General features: G+C 55.0%; 1 protein-coding gene across 6 annotated transcripts in view; it reads left to right on the top strand.

The window, feature by feature from the left end:
• Nucleotides 1-21,761, top strand: part of RUBCN (rubicon autophagy regulator) — a 60,903-nt gene extending 39,142 nt beyond the window's left edge. For all 6 annotated transcript variants that reach the window (XM_048864640.2, XM_048864637.2, XM_048864639.2 and 3 more), the window contains 9 exons: nucleotides 2,890-2,950; nucleotides 4,006-4,138; nucleotides 7,870-8,015; nucleotides 9,207-9,271; nucleotides 10,724-10,962; nucleotides 11,933-11,994; nucleotides 13,167-13,320; nucleotides 15,631-15,721; nucleotides 16,923-21,761. In XM_048864640.2, coding sequence (XP_048720597.2) covers nucleotides 2,890-2,950; nucleotides 4,006-4,138; nucleotides 7,870-8,015; nucleotides 9,207-9,271; nucleotides 10,724-10,962; nucleotides 11,933-11,994; nucleotides 13,167-13,320; nucleotides 15,631-15,721; nucleotides 16,923-17,086 — 1,115 coding nt within the window. In that variant the 3' untranslated portion in view covers nucleotides 17,087-21,761. The remainder of the gene's footprint in view (nucleotides 1-2,889; nucleotides 2,951-4,005; nucleotides 4,139-7,869; nucleotides 8,016-9,206; nucleotides 9,272-10,723; nucleotides 10,963-11,932; nucleotides 11,995-13,166; nucleotides 13,321-15,630; nucleotides 15,722-16,922) is intronic.
• The last annotated feature ends 11 nt before the right edge of the window (nucleotides 21,762-21,772 follow it).

Genomic DNA, 21,772 nt, shown 5'->3' with positions numbered 1-21,772 from the left:
GATGATACAAAACTACCCAAGAAAGTTAAGTCCCAGGCAGACTGCGAAGAGCTACAAAAGGATCTCACAAAACTGGGTGACTGGGCAACAAAATGGCAGATGAAATTCAATGTTGATAAATGCAAAGTAATGCACATTGGAAAGCATAATCCCAACTACACGTATAAAATGATGGGGTCTAAATTAGCTGTTACCACTCGAGAGAGATCTTGGAGTCATTATGGATAGTTCTCTGAAAACATCCACTCAATGTGCAGCAGCAGTCAAAAAAAGTGAACAGAATGCTGGGACTCATTAAGAAAGGGATAGAATCATTAAGAAAGGGATATTGTCTCTCTATAAATCCATACTATTCCCACATCTTGAACACTGCATGCAGATTTGGTCGCCCCATCTCAAAAAAGAGGCATTTTGGGTGGCAGTGTCCAAAGCATGTCATATTTGAATAGGAAACACCTAGGTTGGAAGATACCATATTTGGAGTGGGGAGAGAGGGCAGAGGGGTCCTAGTTCTGGCACCTCAGCCTGCTGGGGAGGTGGGGTTCAGATTTGAATCCTCCCGCGAGATGCCTGCTGAACGCTGCTCACCCTGGCTGCATGTGCTCGCCCTACAATGCTCAGACAATGCTGAATGTGTGCGCCCCCTGTTTGCTTGGGTCTGTTTTAGCCTGGGATCTCTGAGCCATTCCATAAGGACCGAGAGAGGCTGGTTTCCTCTCCCATTCGGGCGGCAATTTTGCTGTTTGGGGAGGCCACTTCCTCTCTCTCTGTAGCTGCAAACCTTCGGTTGTACCAGGTTGTAGATAACATGGGTTTCCTAGTCCTGAGTGCACCTGCTGCTTGCAGCGGGTATCAGACTGGTAACTGCCTGGTGCTAAAGGTCTGACTCCCACTTATGGCTAATCCTCTATCCCGGACTCTCTGTTGACTCAAGTCCAGAAAGATACTTGAAGGAGACACTTAAGATTTAGCCCAGCGTTTAACACATCTTGAGATGCACTCCTGTTTCTTAGGTTGTGAGTATTTGTGATCAGGGCCTTTGTTGTCGTACCCTCTGGTTATACAAACAACTGTCCTGATCCTTTGGAAAGCCTCACACCCTTTCCCTTCCCAAGGACTGTCCCATGGAGAATCCCACCTTCCCTGCTGAAAAGATTCCAGTGCTGGTCACTCTGGGTTTCCCTACCAGGATGTGCTGCCCCTCTGCTGTGCCTTCCTGCTCCCTCCTTCAGAGCTGGGACTGAAACTGATGAGTCCGGCAGCAATCAGCTCCCATATTTCAGTATCCAGCCTACTGGGGGAAGAGGAGTTGAGAGCCGAACCAACAACTACACACCCATTAACCAGACCCAGCTGCCTCTCTAGGTCTCCTCTTACCCTCCTCGATGGGGTCCCTATGGATTTTGCGGGTTGGCCTCTTTCCTGCCTTGATCTATGATATTTTCTCCCCTTTTCTGTAAATTCTTTGGTGTTAAAACTCAAGTTTCCACCCATAGGGCAGTCCAAGCCTCCCTAGCCAAGTCATGCCTCATGCGGCTCGTGGGCTTGGCAGGACAATACAGACAGGAGATGCAGAAGTCAACATTGTTTTTAAGGCTGACTTGGGTTTCCAGGGATAACGGGACCAAATCCAGTCTGGGTGTAAGCAGGATTATTCTCATGACTGGTGGGAATCGTACCCGTTTACCTTAGGGCTGAATTTGATCTTTAGTATCAAGATGTTTCACCAGCCCCCTTCTTGGGGCTGGGGGCAAACCCCAGAGGAGTTCTGCTGCCTTCCCTTCCCAGTTCAGTGTAACCCCGCAAAGCTGCGAAAGCAAGGAGACTGAATTGCTGAGTGGCTGTGTCGGGAGAGACACAGCGTCTAGTGACCACGTTCCACCATGTTTAAACACTGTTGTATGGTGGCAGCCAGACCAGCTCCTAGAATTCTTTGAGCACGTGAACTGAACCTTGAATAAAAGAGAACCGTGGTCGTCATTATTATGGGCTCTCAGCTCGTCTTCGACAAAGTCCCTCACTAGAGAAGGTCCGGGGATGAGCAGCGAAATGCCGCCATAGATCAGGACTGGCATATGGACAGATAGCAAAAAGTAGGGATAAGTGGTCAACTGTTATCCTGGCCAAGGGTTAGCTGTGGTGTAGCCCAGCCCAGCTATGGGTCCGTGGTCAGCATTTATTAGAAATCTGGAAGAGGGCAGTGTGAGCAGTGTGGTAGCAATATGCACAGATGCTACACCTGGATTTAAGTTCCTCCCCTGTAGGGAGGAAACTGATCCTTCTTTGTGGCCCGTTTGATCCTGGGTGCCTCAGCAGAGGGTGGCCAGCAAGGCTGCTGACCACTGCCACGTGGTTCTTTTGACACTGACCTGTGTCCGCTGGGAGATGAACTCGGGCCTCCAACTCACGCCACGTGGGCTGCTGACAAGCCATTGGCGTACAATCCGGGTTGGATTTGAACCAGAACAATAGCAGTGAATGGCCTGTGTCCCATCGCCAGTCCCTTGCAGTGTTAATGCTGTTCAAAAAACCTAATAAGCTACTAAATTTCATAACTAACCCCAGTGTCCTGCCCTTCTAGCCCCAAGTTTGTATGTGTGTGGATTTCTCTAAGTTCTGTAATCGCTGGTAGCTAGTGTGTGCCCTGTACAGACCGTAACATTTCCACTCTAACCCCACTGTAGTTTCATCTCACAGCCACAGGTTCTTCTCTCTCCCCGGTAGATTGACCAGGTGACTTTCTAGCTGCTGCTTATTGTCCCTGGTAGAAATAGGTGCTGTAGCTCACATGCTTTTACAACCGTGTGATGGTTTTTAATGCAAAACTGCTTAGCCCTTTGTTTAAAATAGGAGTAACTCTCTGCTCCGCCCTCTCTGTTCTTGATGCAGATGCGGACATCAGGCGGGATGCAGCGTCTAGCAGGAAGTCTTTCCTCTCCTCGGAATCCATGTACGTCCCGTCCATTCCCGTCCATCCCCCCCCTTCTTCCCCCCCCAGAGTGTGAGTCTTTGATCCTCGCCTGGGCTCAGTATGCTCAGCTTTGGGGACAGTCCTGTGGGGAAGCTGGGCAAATGGAAACTTAAGTTGAATGCTGAGGGGTTTGGGAATCCCTGCATGAGGGACCGATCCTGCATGCGTTGGGCATGGATTAGATTCTACACAAATAGGCCTCTTCTGTCACTGACTCCTCTAATAAGCTAATGGTTAGCGGAAGGAGAAGAGGCTGGGAACAGGAACCACAGCGAATTAGGAAAGACAGCCCAAGGTGATGGGGACACATACATTCCCTACCAGGCTCCCAGTCAGACCTGAGGTTCACCCCAATCTCCCACCACGCCATTCCTGTTGTCTTACTTGAAGTCCTGTGTTGCAGTCACCATCCTTACAACTAGGAGCTGGACAGGACTCCCCATCAATGCTACTCCTAAACTGGCCAGAGGAGGCACTGTTGAGTGGCTGAAGGCATTCCTCCTCCCTAGGAGACTGAGCAATCTGCTGCCTCATTACTATTCCCAGCTGAGGTGGAGGATGGGTCATCACAGTCCCTTGGAAATCTCATTGGTCTGTTAATCTCTGTCAGCTTTCCAGAGGGCTGGTGGCAGGGCCCCCTCTGACTGTCAGATGCCAAGTAAAACTAGGCCCTGCTGGCAAAGATCACGTCACTTTATACTGTGTGTTCTCCCATGTCTTGTCCGGATTCCAACTTCGTTCGTTCCATTCCACCTCCCAACTCCCCTGCAGTTTCTTTGATGCCCTGTCCCAAATTGCTGGGCCCTGTGTGCGTCCCACCCCAGAGGTAGCAGCGTGGGACAAGTGATTCCTGTATGTAGTTTGAGACAATATTTTCCAAGAGGAGTCGTCATTGTTAGTGCAGACTCTCACAAGTGGGGCTGGGAGGGTCACCAGTCAGAAGACCCAGGCTTTGATCTCCTTTGCACCCTGGCTGGGGGTGGGGGGTTATGCCCCGTCTGTTGTGGTGCTGATCGTCCTCTCTTGCTGTGCAGATCCCACTCCTTCCTCCATTCGAACTCAGCGGAGGCCGTGGCCATGGGCCTGCTGAAGCAGTTTGAAGGGATGCAGCTCCCAGCCGCTTCTGAACTGGACTGGCTAGTCCCAGAGCAGGATGCCCCTCAGAAGGTAGGTGTGTGGGGAGGGGCCTTGCTGGGGCAGTCGCACTGATGCATAGAGGGCGCTGTTTGGGTGTGTGAGGACGGAAGCTGGATGTGAAATCAAGGGGATTCGTTTAAGTCTAGAGGGCAGAGAACCCACTGCCTCCACCAGCGAGGGAATCCTTTGCACGAAGCTCATATCTGGTGCTTTCTGCCAGTCCTGAATGCAGGGCTGCAGCCGGTCTCCACCTCGCCATGGCTGTAGAAGAGGAGGGAAGGCACTGATCACGTCCCTCACGTACTCCCAGAGCTGCGTCCCTTCCACACAGTTGGCTGCAGTGCTGCCAGGCGGGTGCCTTGCACTCTGCTGGCTCCTGTTGTCCTTGTATATGAACAGGGAGAGCAGGAGGACAGGGATGGTGGGGATGATCCAGGGACCAGCCAAGGATCAGCACCTGGAAGCAGCACAGAGTCAAGAGCAGTGGCCCTCGGCCTTCACCGGCAGCCCAGGGGTGTTGCCCACGCAGCACCTTGACGGGTTGTTTGCTGTTGGTTTGCAGGGCCCGAGACGGTCTCTCAAAAAGCTCTTTAAGCGCTGCCAGTGGTACAAGAAAAGGCAGCTCTCCAAAAAGCTCCGGCGGGTACGTTGGGAGTGGAGAGCCTGTGTGTGCGTGGGGCACAAGTCACTGAGTGTACTAACCGCTCGGACGAACCCCCCCCCATGGGGCATGGGGCAGCATGGCCGTGGCTGCCCCACGGTGGGGCGACGCGTGGCTCGGTGTGGGGTGTGGGAAACTCAGCTGACCGTGGGGTTTGTTGTTGACGCTGTTTGAACCCTCCGCTGGGACCGGCTGGAAGACGGGTTAGAAAGCGAGCGATCTCCATGCTAACCGCAGCGGCAGATAGAGCCACTACAGCATGGGCAGGCGCTGTGCGAACTTTCTCATGTAGCCAGGGCCGGATTAACCTTCTGTGGGCCCGGCGCCAAACATATTTGTGGGCCCCCATGGGGGCAGTGCAGCCTGGCCTGGGGAGGTCAGTCCCCGGAGCGAGGGGCCAGCCAGAGGCAATGGGGCATGGCATGGCAGGGGCGGCCCCGCTCCACCCAATGCGAGGGCACTATTTACAAACCGGCAGTTGCCAGATGCACAGTGGCCTGCCCAGCCCTGTGCTGCCAGCATGCCCCTTCCCCTCGGGGGCAGGCCCGTGCCAAGCCACACAGCCCCCCCCACCCAACATCCCCGACCCCCTCTGGCCAGAGCCACCCCGGACCCACTATGCCGAGCGCCCCGCCAGACCCATCCACAAATGCACAGTGCCCTACACAACACCAGCCCGCCCACAGCCCCACTCCCTACTGCCCCAACACACAGATCTTCCCTGCCCCTTCACAGCCCAGCACCCCCCCCCGACCCATTCCCCCACACCCTGCCTCCCGACTGCACTCACCGGCCTGCTGGGAGGTGACGGTCTGCCGGGCTGAGCCAGCAGTGCAGCCAGGGCTGGTCCCAGGGCTGGAAATCGCTCCGTCCCTTCGGGAGTGGCGCAATCAGCCAGGCCAGGGCCTGCCCCAGCCAGGCTCCCTCAAGATGCACTTGTCTGGAGGGGCCCAGCCAAGCCCTCCATATTGGCTTCCTGCCCCACCCCTGCCACCTGGCTGAGACTGGCCAGGCTTCTGCACTAGTTTCAATCAGCTGAGCTCCAGGGAGATAGGTGGAGCCACACAGGTGGTGGGAAGCAGAGACTGCCCGGAGCCAGAGGTGCACTGGGGTCCGGCCAGGGGGCTGAGAGGAGCAGGGGGTGGGGCCGGAGGGCAGAGAGGAGAACTTGGCTGGCCAGCAAGCAGGTCAAGAGGAGCAAGTGGTGGGTGGGGGAAGCCAGTGGGGTCTTGGGGCTCAGTGGAAGCGGAGCAGGCTGGGGCCCCTTCTGAGCATGGGCCCAGCTCCATGGAGCCACTGGAACGATTGTAAACCCGGCAACGCATGTAGCCCCTCAGTCTTGACCCCCAGCCTCTCCAATTCTGGGCTCCCCATACCCAGCTCTGCCCAGGCCCCTCAATCCCAACCCACAGGCTGTCACTATTCTAGTGCCTAGGCCTCTGCTGAGGTAGACGCTGCCAGTCCTGCCAAACCGCTCCGTTGTGGGGTACTGAAGTTGATCTCCAACTGAGTGCCAGCGGGGCCCCGTGACGGGAGTAGAGAGGGTTTCGGGGGCGTTCTAAGAACCCCGCAGCACTGTGCGTGGTGTAAATGGCAGGTCTGTATGCACTAGTGCTGCCCCGTGGAGCTGGTGTGGGTGAACCTCAGGCTTACACAGAATCCCCGCTGTGTCACGGATCGCTGCCCTGCCACCCCCAAGCCGAGCAGTGGTCCTGCTGGGCAGCAGTGCATTGTGGGGTTTGACTTTCTGACTACTCATAAAGACTGGCCCCCAGCCACTGGCCCCAGCACAGTCTTGTCCGCCTGAGCCAGGAGGTTTACTGTCACCTGCTTGGTTTTCTCTAACTCCGGGTGGCTTGTGGGGCATGTTCTGTTGTCCTTGTGCTGCAGGGCTCCTGTCCTCTGGCTGGTGTGGTTCTGCTCTCTAGTTCCCAAGCAAGTCCCCTTGGGGGTGCAGCTGAAGAGCCGTCCCTGATGTCCGTCTGATCAATCCGTCACGGGGCAGAGGCCATCTCAGCTACTGCGCTCCGGGTCATCACCGGGCTCACCCAGACTGCTCAGGGGGTCAAGTAGCCAGTCTGCTCCCCTCCGCTGCACTCAACAAAGGCTGCGGCAGCTTGAGAGTGGCTGAGTCAAAGCTGGGCCTAGAGCCCCAGAGCATAGAGCCTAGTCAGTCACGGTGCTACTGCCCACGGCCATCTCTGCTAGCACGTGACTTCATCCTGCCCTGGCAGGGATCTAGGGGCTCCGTATCCCCGATGACCCCAGCTCTGCTCCCCCTGGCTTTGAAGGTCACCCCAGAGCCCGCTGCCTTCCCCGGGCTGAGGGTGGTACTCTGGGGTGCTGTGCAGCCTGGAAGCTGCCCTGTTCTCCCTCATAGCTGTTTCTGTCCCCGCGTGAGCTCTGCCCCTGTCAGACCTGCTCGGCCCTTACAAACCCAGGTGTGATCCTCATCCTGGAGACCTGACGCCTCTGGTACCCCCTGGAGTGGCTGCTGCCTCCCCTCTGGGGTGTCCTTCTCTTTGGGACAAGTGCAGAGCTTCATGCTTTGTGGAATGTAGCCTATGCCCCAGTGAACCCCCAGCACTGACATGCCGGCTGCTCACTTTGGTGAGAGCCCATGAAGCGTGCCCTGCTCACAGAGAGGCTGGAGCGGCGCCCCATAATGGTCTGGGGACAATCTTGCAGCATGGGGGATACAGAGAGACTTGGGGTGATGGGAAGCATGTGGAGGAGAGTAGGGAGGGGAGGTCCAGCCAGGGTGAAAGCGCCAGGCTGAGTGCGGAGCACTGCACCCCCGCCGCCACCGTAGAGGCTCTCGGCACTTCTGAAGAAGGGGTACCAGGCCTCCGGACATGCAGGGAGAGCAAGCATGCTACTGTACGTGCCGTGATAGCCCAGCAGCAGAGCACTCGGATTGGACGGGAATTGTTCTCCAGCTCCCCTGGGAGTCCTACGATTCCTGGGGGTGGGGTGGGGGTGCGGGACAAGCACACAGGCAGTTTCCCCAGGGATGGCGCTGGAGTTGCCCAGCAGGGCAGACCGGCGTAGGCCTCTGCAGTAAAGTCCGGTGTCTGACCCTCTCACCTGCCTCTTGCAGCTCCTGCCAATTCCGGACTCTCTGCCCATCTCGCCTGACGACGGAGAGCACGCCGACATCTACAAGCTCCGAATCCGGGTCCGCGGGAACCTGGAGTGGGCTCCCCCCCGGCCGCAGATCATCTTCAATATTCACCCAGCCCCAACGTAAGGAGCTGCGTGGGCTGCCCTGGGGGCTGCCCATCCCCTCTGGTCCCACAGAGGCTCTCCATGCCCCTAAGATCCCTCTCTCTGCTTCTCCTCTTCCCACCCCGATTCTGCATCCTTCCAGCTGGGTAGGCTTGGGCGAGTCACTCCATTCACAGCTCAGTAGCTCCACTTCAGCCATCTGGATGGGCTGCTGCTCCTGCCGTGAGATGACGTCTCTGCCCCCCTCCAAGCTCCTGTTGTTTCAGACCTGGACTGGGAATTGAGCCCTGCTTGGTGCGATATTAACCACTAGGCCTCCAAGCCTGGCGCTGTGTGTGTGTTAAATGAGACCTGCCCTTCCCCTTTTGTCACTGTGCACTCACTGCTCTGTGATAGAATTACTGTAGGACCTCCAAAAACACGCCAACAGTGCAAAACGGCCCCAAGCACTGCTGTTCCAGGGCCCTGTGTGTCCAGCCCCCCTCTGGTGGTGTTCAGGGTACATGGCACTGAAAGGACATTTGCGACCCACATTCCTGGCTGCACTTACAATAGATCCCCTGCCTGCGTCATAGCGGGGGCATGAGAGGGGCCCACCTGCCCTGCTGAGATGTTGTCCGAATGTGCATTGCCAAGGAGATGTCACTACTCCCTGGCACTTGTCGCTGATGCCTGCACCCCGGTGCCAACTGCTGTTCCTTTGCCTGGCAGCTGCCTTGTGCTCTTGGCTGGTGTTGAGTGACTGGCTGCTGACACCTCGCTCATCAGCTGAGGGGCGTGCGGGGAGCGTTCGGATCCACAGGGCGCAAGCAGGTGAAGGCAATTGCAGTTGGTGCTGCCCAGCCCCTGCACCACACACACAGATGGGAGATGTGTCCATCCCCCCTTCGCCAGTAGCTGGGCACTGGCTCTTGCAGCTTTTGCCATATCCTGCTGAAACCACAGGGTAGCTTCAAGGCCGATCCAGCCACCTGGCTCATTATTTATCTGTATGATTGAGGCCCCTAGGCGCCCAGTCACGGGCCAGGTGCTGTACAGACACAGAGCAAAGTCAGCCCCTGGCCCCGAGAGCTCATGCTCTAAGCTTACGGTCTCAGCAGATCCACTTGGCACTCAGCTGCTGGGTGAGAGGGGAAGCCCTAGTGGTCTCTGCCCAGCAGCCCTGCTGAGCCACGAGAGAGCTCCAACACACGTCTTCTCTCTGGGCAGGAGGAAGGTGGCTGTAGCCAAGCAGAATTACCGGTGTGCAGGCTGTGGCATCCGGACGGACCCCGGTGAGTGCTGGAACTCTGCCCGGGACAGGAAACTAAGCCTCCCCAAGGGCGGGCGCGGGGGGGCGGGTGCTGCATGCAGGTGAGACAAGAAGGGACAATAGAGACGAGGAGTCAAATGTGGGGAGGTGCAGATGCCAATGAGCTGGGGGATTGTGGGGGTCTCAGCGCAGGGCACCTTGGAAGCTGGTGCAGCTTTCAGGCCTGGCATGAACAATGAAAGAAGACAGAAGTGGGGAACGGAGTTACCAATGGACAGAGCCTGAATTCACAAGTGGCCTTGTAACTAACATGTAGCTAGTAGCTGAAGAAGAGGAATGGGTGATAGGCTTGCAGCTGTGCTCACAAGCACACTTCCTAGGGCGTGGACGGCTCATGAGCCAGACAGGGACTGGCTCACCAAATTGGGAAGCCAGTCATAGTGTGATGCAGTGCTGCATGTAATGGGCACGTGTGAATCTGTTTCGGAATACGTAGATCTGATTTACGGTGATGTATTTTGGAGCTGTGGGGCGTCCTGACCCCGGCCCCTGCTCCTGAGCCTGATCACCTCAGGCGTAAGCGGCGTGGAATGCCAGGAAAGACACCTCCGTGACGAGTCTGGATTCAGATGGCGGGTTTGGATTCCAGAGAGCTGGATAAAGTGTTCTCCCATAACTGGACGGGGTGTTCTGGATAAGCCGAGCAGAAAAGGGGTCGGGGAGTTCCAACATCTCCCAGTGAATGAGTCTGCCCTGATTGGCAGCATTTCCCATGGCAGGCTGTCAAAAGGGGAGCCTGTGTGCTACGATGCCCTGTGGATGGAACAGCCTGTTCCCCCAGGAGGCCATGGGGCGGGGCAGGGCAGGCAAGGGGTGGCCAGTCTGCCTCTCTGAAGGTATTAAAGTCCCTGGTCTCATCACTGAGCAGCGTCAAGTAGGTGAGGGTGGCTTCACTCATTTGGATTGGTCCGTTCGCGCTGTGGAGCCCCTAGTGTCTGCTCTGATCCTTCCTCTTCAGTTCATGTAGTGAAGCTGCTTTACATCAAAATCCCAGAGGTGATTGGGCTGAGGGGGCCTCATACAGACAGCTGCCTTGATACAGCATTCACCTGCTGTGTGTTACCAGTAGGGGCTCTGAAGCAATAGCTTGCCCTAACCGTATAGCCAGGGATGGCTACATGTGATTCATAGGCCGATCTGGGCCTCCTAGACTGCAGGGAGACCACAGACCCCAGCATGCATTAATCTGAGCTGAAAAAGGTGCCTTGTCTGTGGGGCCATTTCGGGTATGTCTGCACTGCAGTTAAACACCCACGGCTGGCCCATGTCAGCTGAGTCGGGCTCACATGCCAGGGCTGTTTAACTGCAGTGTAGAGGCTCGGGCTGGAGCCCAAGCTCTGGGACTTTGTGAGCCCAAAGCCCGAGCCCCTCTGCCCAGCTGGGCAGAGGTTCAACTCCCTCTCCGGTCTGCCAGATTACATCAAACGGCTGCGGTACTGTGAGTACCTGGGCAAGTACTTCTGCCAGTGCTGCCACGAGAACACCCAGATGGTCATTCCCAGCCGCATCCTGCGTAAGTGGGACTTCAGCAAGTACTGCGTCAGCAACTTCTCCAGGGACCTGCTGAGCAAGATCTGGAGCGACCCACTCTTCAGTGTGCAGGACCTCAATGCCGCTCTGTACCGGAAGGTGAAGGCTCTGAATCAAGTCAGGGTAAGGCCATGTCCTGTGCTTTCCAAAGGAGACCGAGTTCAGCCTTCTCCTGAGGGGCAGGTGTTGCTCCCATCCGTGACTCAGGGAGGAAGACCCACAGGGTGGGGTTTCTCAGGGTGGGGGCATCGGCGCCTTGTGCGGCGCACGCTATCTCCTGCTCTTCTTTCATTAGTGGGCCAGAATACCTAGCTGCTGCTGCTCCCTACCCTTCTATATGGGGCCTCTTGTCCATAGCTTTCAGAGCATATAACAAAGGTGGGTAGGTATCCTCTCCATTTTACAGTTGTGGAAACTGAAGCACAGAGAGCTTGAGTGACTTGCTTGCGGTCTCCCAGCGTGTTGCTGGCAGAGCTGGGAATAGAAGCCATTAGTCCTGACACCCAGTCCTGGGCTCTACCCACTGGAAATGCTGCCCCTCACGCCTGCTTAGAGGAACCTCTGCAAGTGTCCAGCTCCAGGCAACCTTTCTGCTGGCAAAACCTACCTGTTTGTCATTCCTTGTAATGTCCCTTTAAGGGGCCTGGTGAGCCACGTGTGGAATCTGATGTTCCAGAAGATCTGAACTAAGGAGGGAAGAGACTGTTACTCGTTGAGGCCAAGTCAGGATTTCTCTAGACTTATCCTGTCGGAGTGTGGCTGATAGGCAGATGTTTCAGAGGGAGGCTTAAAACTCCCATAATGCGTTTCCATTGCACATCTTGTTCACTGTGCAATAGTACATGGTGGAGAGGAATTTCTTCCTAACCTCCAGCTGGGCTTCAGTTTATGCCTTGAAACATGAGGATTGCTAGCCCTCCTGGTTTTATCCTAGCCATTTAACTGCTTCAGTGCCCAGAAACCCAAAGCTGGCCGTCAGCAGAAACAGCTTCACAAGAGCATGAGTTGAAACAGACTAGAATGTTTGGTTTGGTTGAGGCCTGCAGTTCTGTTTAATGACAACTTTATACTCGTGTGTTTGTTTTTTCCCCAGCTGTTGAGAATCCAGCTGTTTCACTTGAAGAACATGTTTAAGACCTGCCGACTAGCTAAAGAGTGAGTACCAGGGCCCAACCAGAATTTAACTTGCATCGGTTTCAGTCTCTCCTGGCTGTCTGTCGCTTGGCAGCTTGACATGTTAGCTGCTGCCCAGACCTCTGCAGGGTGGGGTCTTTCAAGGATCGTGGCAAAATGTTCAGCAGCATCGGCGATCAGTCCCCCCGCTTCACCCCAGTCTCTCCCATGCTCAGCGCTGTGGCAGGCCACCTAGAAGCTTCAGTGCGTGCAGCACTCAGAGCAGGCCAGGCACAGGTGGGCCCAGCAGTTGGGTGTGCCACTACCTTCCGTTGACGTTTGTTGGAATCATAGTATCCTAGAATATCAGGGTTGGAAGGGACCCCAGAAGGTCATCTAGTCCAACCCCCTGCTCGAAGCAGGACCAATTCCCAGTTAAATCATCCCAGCCAGGGCTTTGTCAAGCCTGACCTTAAAAACCTCTAAGGAAGGAGATTCTACCACCTTCCTAGGTAACGCATTCCAGTGTTTCACCACTGAGAAAGAAGTGTTTGAGACTGACCCTGTGAACCGGGACCAGGTCTCCCCTTGGGCTTCCTCTGCGTCCCTTTGGGATCCCCCACTTCCCAAAGGCGCTGCACCCTTCACCGTGATGCCTTGCATGGCAGCTATCACCTCTCTGGCTGACAGTGACTGAGTCGGGCTAAGCGGTCGTGAGGGGTCACTTGAGCGATGAGCTGCCCCTCGCTTGGCACAAAAACCCAGCGGGCCCTAGGAGGTGCTCCGATGGCTCAGAGTCAGCAGAGACACGTGCCTTGTCGTAGCAGGCTCTGCCCTCTGGGTGCCTCTTGGGCTTGCCTGGCCCCTGTAGAGGGGAAAGGACAGTGGCTTTATCAGGGATTGGAGCAGCCCGAGCACCCTAATGGGGACCCTGCAGCTGAGTGGGACGTGCAGGTGTCGGCTGGGACAGAACCTCCTAAACTAGAACAGCGTGCAGCAATAAATTGGGAGGCAGACACTACTGCTGGGTTTCCTAGGGCCCTGCGTGGAGGGGGTGGACTCTAGAAAGTGGTGGTGCCCACTTGGGGGTGGGGAGGCCGAGCAGTGGGTCGCACAGAGTCATTGGCCCAGTGAAGTCGCCGTAGTTCTCACAGTCTGTAGAGCACTCGCTCGCTGATGTGTGGTGCTAAGCTCTGGTGTCTCCACCCCTGCAGGCTCCTGGATTCCTTTGACTTGGTGCCAGGTCATTTGACGGAGGATCTCCACCTCTACTCCTTAAATGACCTGAATGCCACTAAGAAGGGGGAGCTAGTTCCCCGCCTGACGGAGCTCATAAAGGCAGGTACCCTGCACGTTGAGAGATGCATGGTGGGTAATTTTATCATCTTTTTCACTAGAATGTTTTTTATTATTACTGGATTAGACTTTACTGTATAAACAGCCAAGGAGCGGGATGTGGATTTATAAAGGCAGCAGCAGGATCTCCAGAACAGCTGCTGAGGGCAAATACATTTTGTGTTAGCTGTTACCCTCTTCCAGTTAGTTTCTCATATGGTTGTTATCCTGTGTGTGTGCAGAGGCGTTTCCGTAGTACAAGAGATCGGTGTTGAAGAATAACACAGCTGATTGGTTCAGTTTCAGGAAGAAGCTGCAGTTTCCCATAACCCGCAAAGCACCTATTGCTGTCTCCATCTCTGCTTTACAAACATGGGCTGTATTCCCTCTGAAATGCATTGGGATGTGCTTTGTCACATTCAGGATGGGGAGGCAGCTTGACTGGTGGTTAGAGGAGAGCACCGAGAGTCAGGACTCCTGGGTCCTACTTTCAACACTGCCACTGATTTGCTGCATGACCAAGTTGTGTCCCAGTTCTATGCCTCAGTTTCCTTACCAGTAAAAACAAGAAACTTCCCTACTTTGCAGGGGAGTGGCTTTAAGATTCTCCGATTGGAGGATGCTGTATAGTCACAGTAATGGTATCCAGCGTACAGAGCACCTCCCCTCTTGGCATACAGCGCCCCATGTAGCCTGGCTAAGAGATCTGTGGTCACCGTCACCACGGCTGTGGGGAACAGCATGTGAACTGCATCCCTGGCAGCCTGAACAGTTGGGCATTTCCCTCCACTTCATTCCCAAATGGGCTGGACATGTGTGATCTTACAGAAACAGTCACTCTAACAACATGTTTAGATGCAAAAGCCCTGCATTAAAACAGACTGAGTGTCTGGGTGAAGAAATACCAAGTTGTGAGTTTCCAGGCAGCTGTGACTGCAGATAACAAACAGAAATAGGAAGGGATGCTCCAGTCTGCAGGGGAAGAGGAATTTGGGGGGCACTAGTGTGTCTAATTTTTTTTATTAACCCTGTCTTTGCTGATCCATTCGATCATGTTGCTGTGCTTGTGCTTGTTTTAACTATTCCCTTTTCTCTGATGAATTTGATTTTAAGAGATGAAATTTAAACCCAGCTTAAATGTGGGGAGGGATGAGGTGAGGTTTGGAGATGGATCCCAGCAGGGCCTGAGATGTAACGTTTGCTTTCATCTCCTCCCTCAAGGCTGAGCTACACTGCAAAAACAACAGTGGGAAGTTGGCTACAACACATTTGAGGTGGTTAGAACACTGTTGCATTGTTTAGTGTAGATGGGACCTAACCACTGCCCTGAGCCCTGCTGCAGCCCTGATTTCTCCAGGACTGTCGCCAATTCAGGGTCCCGTGTACACTCAAGATGAAACCGTGTTTTAACTCTGTCATTGGCAACTGTGGTGTAACTGGTTCCTCATTTAAAGTGTTTTTTGTAGGGTAGATATGGCCTTAATTTTCTGTATGAAAACTCAGTGTGATGGGTGACTTCACTAATTGTCTTTAAAAACATTCCAGATGGGACATTCCAAATGGGTCGCCTTGAGTTGCAGCTGTTGGCTGTGTGGGCCACCCATGTGAAGGCAGCAGTGCTAGTCACCTCCTGTGGACACGTGTTTGGGGCAAAAGACCAGAGAGGCTGCATTGGCCTCCGAGTTTTCAGTCCAAAACTGAAAGAGGGTCCTTTTCCTGGAACTCCCAATCTGACTGGGAAGTCAAAGGGGACAAAAATAACTGGACTGCCACTGGTTTAGCAGTGTTGTGAGTGCAACCTACTGCACAGACGACACTGTTGTGGGTGTGTTTATGGTACATCTTTTGGTATAACCGCTGTACTTGCATTGTATTGTGGTAGCATTGACAATACTCTGGCACAGCCCATGTACACAGCAAGAAATGGGCGTTGCCCCGAAGCGCTTGCTGGTATGTGTGTAATCTAAGAGATGCAGACCGCCCGGTTCCTCCACCACCACCCAGCAGACAGGCAGCCCTGCTGCTCTGAGATAGTGCCATCAGCCAAGCCTCCTGTGCTACGGGTACGCTTTTGGCCTAGGGCATCTCGAATAGACCATGTCTCCAGGCCCCTGGAAAGGTTGGAATCTCGTGGAGCCCAGCCTAGCTTGTAGCGGGTGAGAGACCAGCTGCACAAATGCCGTTCTAGAAGCTGGTGTCGTCGCATCCCGGCAATGGAACGAGCCTCTGATTTCCACGTTACTCTTGGCTCGAGATGTCTCTGACTTTGCCAGGGAAATCGGGCACAATTGCCTCTTTTCCAGGGCGTTTCTTCTTCACTCCTCTCCCCTTCTGTTGTTACAGCTGTGCCAAGCCAAAGGCTTCATCTGTGAGTTCTGTCAAGAGGAGGACATCATCTTCCCCTTCGAACTGAACAAGTGCAGGACGTGTGAAGGTGAGACTCTGGCAGGCGGGGTGCTGGGAGCCATTGCTGGCCCTGGGAGTTGGCTGGGCCGGGCCCGTGACTGCTCTGGAGACTGAGCCAATACAGACCAGGCAGAGTCAGGAATCACTGCTCTGCAGCATTTGTCCAAGGCTGTAACAGCGAGTGCCTCAGCTGCCTCCAAGCATGGCCTTTCTGCATGCTGCTTGTTTAACATTTGTCCAGCCACCTGGCAGCAACCCATGTTCAGCCTACGCCTCTGACCTGGATCAGCACACAGCTGACTCTCTCTAGCCGGTTTGACATGCTCCCTTGCAGCGTGGCCAGAACCGTGCCTGTGTATCTGGGGGTGGCCAGTAGAGTGCACTGCACCCAGCGCACTGCGGGATAGCTGCCCACACTTACGCTTGCACAGGTGGGCAGTGTGCTAAGCGGGGCTGCACGAACTCATTTCCATGGTGGCTGCAGCCTGCCCTACAGCTTGTAACTGGGTCAGATGCATGACACGTATTTGGAGTGGGCACAGGGCTCCATCTTCATGGCCATTCTGACTTTGGTGCCTTTAAGGTTATCAGCCAAGGAGTCCGGTAACCACAGCGCTTTGGCCATGTGGCGCTGGACTGAGACTATGCAATCATTTTACTGAAGCCCCCACACCCTGTAGTTGATAACTGCTTTTGGTCACTTCGACCTTTGCTGATGACCACATGCACCATAGCACCGTATCCTGGCTCCAGTCTTCTGAGCCATCCAAACCGCCCTTGGCAATCTACAAATGTGGCCGTCTCTTTAAAATTAGACTCTCTCTTGCCGCCAGTGTTTTCAGTGAAGGCCTTTTGTTTAGGGTCACCATTTCCTTGGCAGGGCAAGAAACCTTTGGGAAAGGGATGAGATGCAAAGTGCAATTGACCTAACATTGCTGTCCAAAACTGAATGAAGTGCCCCGAATTACTTAGTTTCCAAGTGCATGCGGTGGGCTGGGCGCTTTCCAATCATGTGGGCACCATCCCTACTCCAAAGATCTTTTTGTTTAAGAACCACGTAAGAGGCGAATTAGTCAGAATTGTAACACCTTGAGATTTGATCTCAACATGCTCTGTCCCTGTCAGTGACTTAGCATTCCTCCCGTTGGGTATGGGCAGGCTGTGCCCGGAAGGGGGAGCATGCCGACGCATGCCTGTGCTCATGGTGTTGCTTTCTCTCCCTCCCTCAGAGTGCAAGGCCTGCTATCACAAATCCTGCTTCAAATCGGGCTGCTGCCCCCGGTGTGAGCGCCTGCACGCCAGGAGAGAGCTGCTGGCCAAGCAGAGCATGGAGTCCTACATCTCTGACTACGAGGAGGAGGAGCAGCCGCCAGGGGCAGTGGCCGCAACATGAGTGTGGTGGCGGAGGGGGAAGAGGAGACCAGCGGATGTATTTGTGTGTGTGGCCTTCATCACCAGAGACTAAACTAGGGACTAACCTGACTCTTCCACCGTAAAGGAGCCTGTGGGAGGGCTGTATCATGGGAGATCTCAGAGCAGCTGGCCCTCACGCACTGACGGTATCGGCTTGGTTTGTTTCAAGAGAGCCGGTTTCTTTTCTCTCTACACAATGGGTTTGGGGACAGCGGACTCCGGACGCTAGTTCTTGCAGTCGTGACCCTGCCAAGGTGGACACGCTGCTGCCTTCCTACAGGGTCCGGCGGCGAATCCTGTCTGTTCCACACTCGGAGCGCAATGAGCGATTGTATGCCTGGGTGCTCCACCTGATCCCTTCGGGAGGAGCTCAGCCAGCAGACTGTGTTAGCCAGGAGCTGCGCTGTCCTCCCTGAAGCAGGTTCTTGGGGAGCTCCCACCAGTTAGGAGGTGAAAGCTCCTGTCCAGCTCAGCCCTCCAGGGGGAGTAACTGGAGTCCTGCTGCTCCCTAGGCTTGCTGCATTGGGGCAAAAGAGAAGGGGCTTTTGCCAAGTCCTCTGCCTGTAACACACCATATCCTTTGCTGCTGATGTGATCTTTTTAACAGTCCCTTATTCAGAACTGATATGACTTGATTTGGGGGTGGGGGGAAGACGAAGCAGCAAACAGCGCCTTGTCCTCTGCCTGGTGGGAGCAGTCACTAATGGCGGATACCCGCTGGGCTGGTAGATCAGGCTAGGGCACGCGGACTGTAGGTGACAAGGGAGTTCATCTGATTTTTCCCTTAGGCCCGGCCCTGCTTTAGCTGCATGCAGGCTGGAGGAGAGATCTGTGCCAGTCGCTGTTGGGATCAGCCACTTTCTCCGCTATTGATGTTCGGTTCCTCAGACTGTGCCTGGTGCCGACGGAGCCCTCACCTGCTGGGTGAAGGGCTGGGCTTGTCGTCCCAGAGGCGTGATTGCCACCTTTCCCACAGCGCAGGTGCCGGGAGATCGCCCTGTGCCATGCAGCAGGTGAACAGGGGGCTCTTGCTCTTCGGGCCGGAAGGCGGGGAGGCCACAGACAATGGGACAGCTGCATGCCCAGCATGGGGAGATGAAACACCTTAGCTGAGCCGGAGGAAGCAGCAGGTCTGAAGCCGGATTCTCTCTGCTGATCTTGGCAGGAGTTGAACTGCTACGAGTGTGGCTACCGAGTGCTCCTGTCCCCTGGACTGGGGGCAGTGTTCGCCCGTGTCTGTCTGCTGGGGGGACTGAGCAGTTACGCTTAGATCCGAGACCAAGGGTCAGTTTGAACAAAGCCAGAGCTCAATCCCTGGGTGCCAGGCGGCGTAGGGGCTCCTGCACCAGGCCCGGGGGAAACCCGCCCGCCAGCGCCTGGGAGAGCAGGCTGTGTGTGCGATGGTGCTGCCCCGCCCCTGTAGCCTTGAATGCTCAGCTTGCCTTGTGGCGCTGTGAGGACCCCATCCTCACTCAGGCCAATGAAGTGTAGACAGGCGTCTTAGCTAGAAGCAAACATCTGGGACCACGGGAGACGTGGCAGGGGCAGAGGCCTGGATCTCTGCCATGTGCTGGGCACTCAGATGACTCTACATGACACTCGCCCCCACTATTTCAGAGCTCGATGAAGCCACAGTCGGTCTCAGTGGAGCCTTTCTCCCATCCATGCTGCACCCTCAGCATAAGGTGTCCTCTCTGCAGTGGATTCTGGCCGTGCCCCTGTTCCAGACCTTGGCGTTGGTGCGTTGGGCCTGCCAGTTTGTGCTGGGCTCCCCTGATGCTGTTCTGTGACATGCACCTGTCTCTCCTGTCACAGGCACCCTCCCGCTAGCAGTCCAGTACCTGCTGGATCGAACGCTCGGGGAGGCAGACAGTGCAGCTGCTGAGCAGCCCCACGCTTCAGCCAGCTCCCTTGGCTTTAAGATGAGAGCTGCACTTCTCATCTCCCTGGATCGGGTGCCCTTTGGAGTGACTGAGTAATGAGCATGTTTAGCAGGACGGCCAATAACCTGGTAAAGGAGCCACCCCCAAGCGCACTGGGTAGAGCTGGCCTTGTGATGTGGAGCGCCCTGTAGTCGGGAGATTAGCCCAGTCCAGAACTTCTCCCCAGTACCCCATGCTCCTCACTCAGTGCCTCAACCAGTTTGTTCTACTGAGCTGTGTGTTTGTGTGGAGAGAGAGCCTACAAAGCATGTGGTCTTCCACAGTGCCCACTGGCTGCCCCCTGGCCCAGCGTTCCTCAGAGCTGGTATCTGAGATCAGGCCCCCTAGCAGGTGTAAAGCTGTTCATTTGCCATCCTGAGCCCTCCCCCTCCCCCCGCTCGAGAGCAGGTGCCCACAGCCAGCTCCTCTTCTCAGTGTATCATTTCAGTTGATCTTTGTGTATATTGGGTTATTTTAAGTTGATCTCTGTTAAAGGCAATTGCTCCTGTCTTTTAAATGAGCTGCTCTCGTTTGAGCTGGTCACTTAGGGCCAGATTTTAAAGCTATTTAGGTGCCTAACTCGTGTTGATTTCAGTGGGAGCACGGCACCACACATCTTTAAAAATCTGGCCCTTAGTGTCCATTGCCAGCAGTACTGGGAGGCATTTTCTGCCTGGCTGGACTGTCCAGCATAGACAAATTGCACTCCTCCAGCACTTCATGCTAGTTCCTGGTACGGGATGTCCTGATGCCCAGCTGAGCCCGGGCAGAGTTCTGTGGTGTGGCACAGATGAGCAGCGTACTGGTAGTTGGTGTGATTTAGGGGAGCGTCCAGAGAGTCTACAATGTGGCCTGCAGGTTCCTTCTTCAATATGGAGATGCAGCCTGTAGCAACTCCCCGTTCGGGTATTCAGTGCGCTCTCGGGGCTGCACACGGCGACTGGACATCTTTGCACACTGGGGCTTGTGATCTCTGCAGGTAGCGGCTGATCTCGGCTCCGGTTTATGGAAGATGGGTGTGCCCCCGTTTTCAGCGCGGCCTTTGTCTGGGCACTCCATGCAGTCATGTACATCGAAAGGCGCTGTTCGAGAGGTGGGGAGGTTGTGTATTGCCTGGAAGTGGGAGTGATGGTGGCGACTCTCCCTCAGCTCCTGCCCTGATTGGTGGCTGACACGTCGGGCTGAGCGCAGGGCAGTGCTGGGGTTCTAGCCTCTCGTGGACCTGGCCCCATTCGTGCCAGCGGTGAATCCCTGGGAGAGCTGCAGAGGCTGGGGCCGAAGTGAAACAGGCTGCAAGTGCCCTTGGAAGGAGGGAAAACTGCCAGGGCCGTCTGAGGGCAGAGGAAGGCTGGCTGCATTTGGGCTCTGTTTCAGACAGGATGCACTCGAGGAAGCAGCCTCTCCTCCCCCCTCCCCCCCCCAACACACTTTTGTCAGTTGTGTAGGTAGGTTGGCTTCCTTGCAGCTGCTGCTTCCTCTCCTGCTGGGGGGCGGCAGACAAGAACTTGGGTGGCTCTTAAAGCGGCAGCTTGGTGGAACTGCTGTTGTTTCTCCAGGTGCAGGGCATTGGGAGGTGGGCATTGAGGCTGATGGTGGAACTAGGTTCGGATCAACTGTTCAGTGAGAGATCTCAATACTAAACGTATCTGGAAGCCAAGGAGCAACTGCGACAAGGGTGTTACCCCACGGAGCAGGCAGCAAGGGTAGGTGGTTATACAGGGCAGGCCTGGGTTTTGGCAGGTGGTTTAACAGAGCTGAGAGTGCAGGAGCTCTAGAGGTGGTAAAGTCCATGTAAAGCAGAGACACTAGCATTAATATCCCATTTCTGCATCAGAAGGATGGTGGGATCAAAGCCCAGGGCATCTGTAGCTTGCCCAGAACTGACCTGTTGCATGTGCCTTAACTTGAGAACTGACAGTCAGGGTCTGCTTTGTGAGCATACTTTGATCCCCCCCCCCCCAGCTGTATTCTAAATGCCCAGCCCAGCGATCAACTGCCCTCCTGTTTGTCACATGCGTGCCCAGTGCCACCTCCTAGCTTTCAGCCTAATAACGCCGCTATATGCCACTGATGGCTGGCAAACTCCAGCTGGCTTCGAACTTTGCACGCGCTGTGGCTGACAAAAGCCGATCCCGTCCTATGAACTGCAGGATGATGATTCTCACTGTCCTACAGCCGTCAAATCCCTCCTTTAGTGTCAGCCGTGCCTGGTCTGAGACCTAGCCCTACTGTCCAGACCCTTGGTGGTGATGGCTGACGGACCGATTCCCTCCCATGTGCCGGCTCTGACCCAAAAGAACAGGACCTTCTATGTTTTGTTTTGAAGCACTTTAACGTTGTGGGGTGTTTCCCTGGTGGCTAAGCTTCTGGGCGGTTTCTAGAAGCACTGATTCCACTTCGAAAGACAGTGAGTGGATTTGTGGGTTTTGTCCCCCTTCACAGTGGGACCTTTCTCGCTGAGACGGGGACCCCGCCTGGGAATTCAAGACAGCGGAGGGTTTTAATGCAAAATGATGCACAACACTAATGAAGCTGCTACTGACCCATTTGCCAAGCTATTACAGTACTTACCACTGTAAATAAGCGTAACTGTGTGTGTACAGGCTCTTTGTAAATACAGAGAAGGGTCATGATACTATGTACATGATATTCAATTGGATTCCTCTCTGCTGTATTATTGTACAGCATACCAACAACAAATGCCGTCCCTAATAAACTAAGTTAATAAACGCATCATTGGCTGC

The sequence above is a fragment of the Caretta caretta genome, chromosome 9 (assembly GCF_965140235.1).
Source record: "Caretta caretta isolate rCarCar2 chromosome 9, rCarCar1.hap1, whole genome shotgun sequence".
Lineage (NCBI taxonomy): Eukaryota > Metazoa > Chordata > Testudines > Cheloniidae > Caretta > Caretta caretta.
The sequence above is the reverse complement of the archived record's forward strand: the minus strand, read 5'-3'. Positions and strand labels throughout refer to the sequence as shown.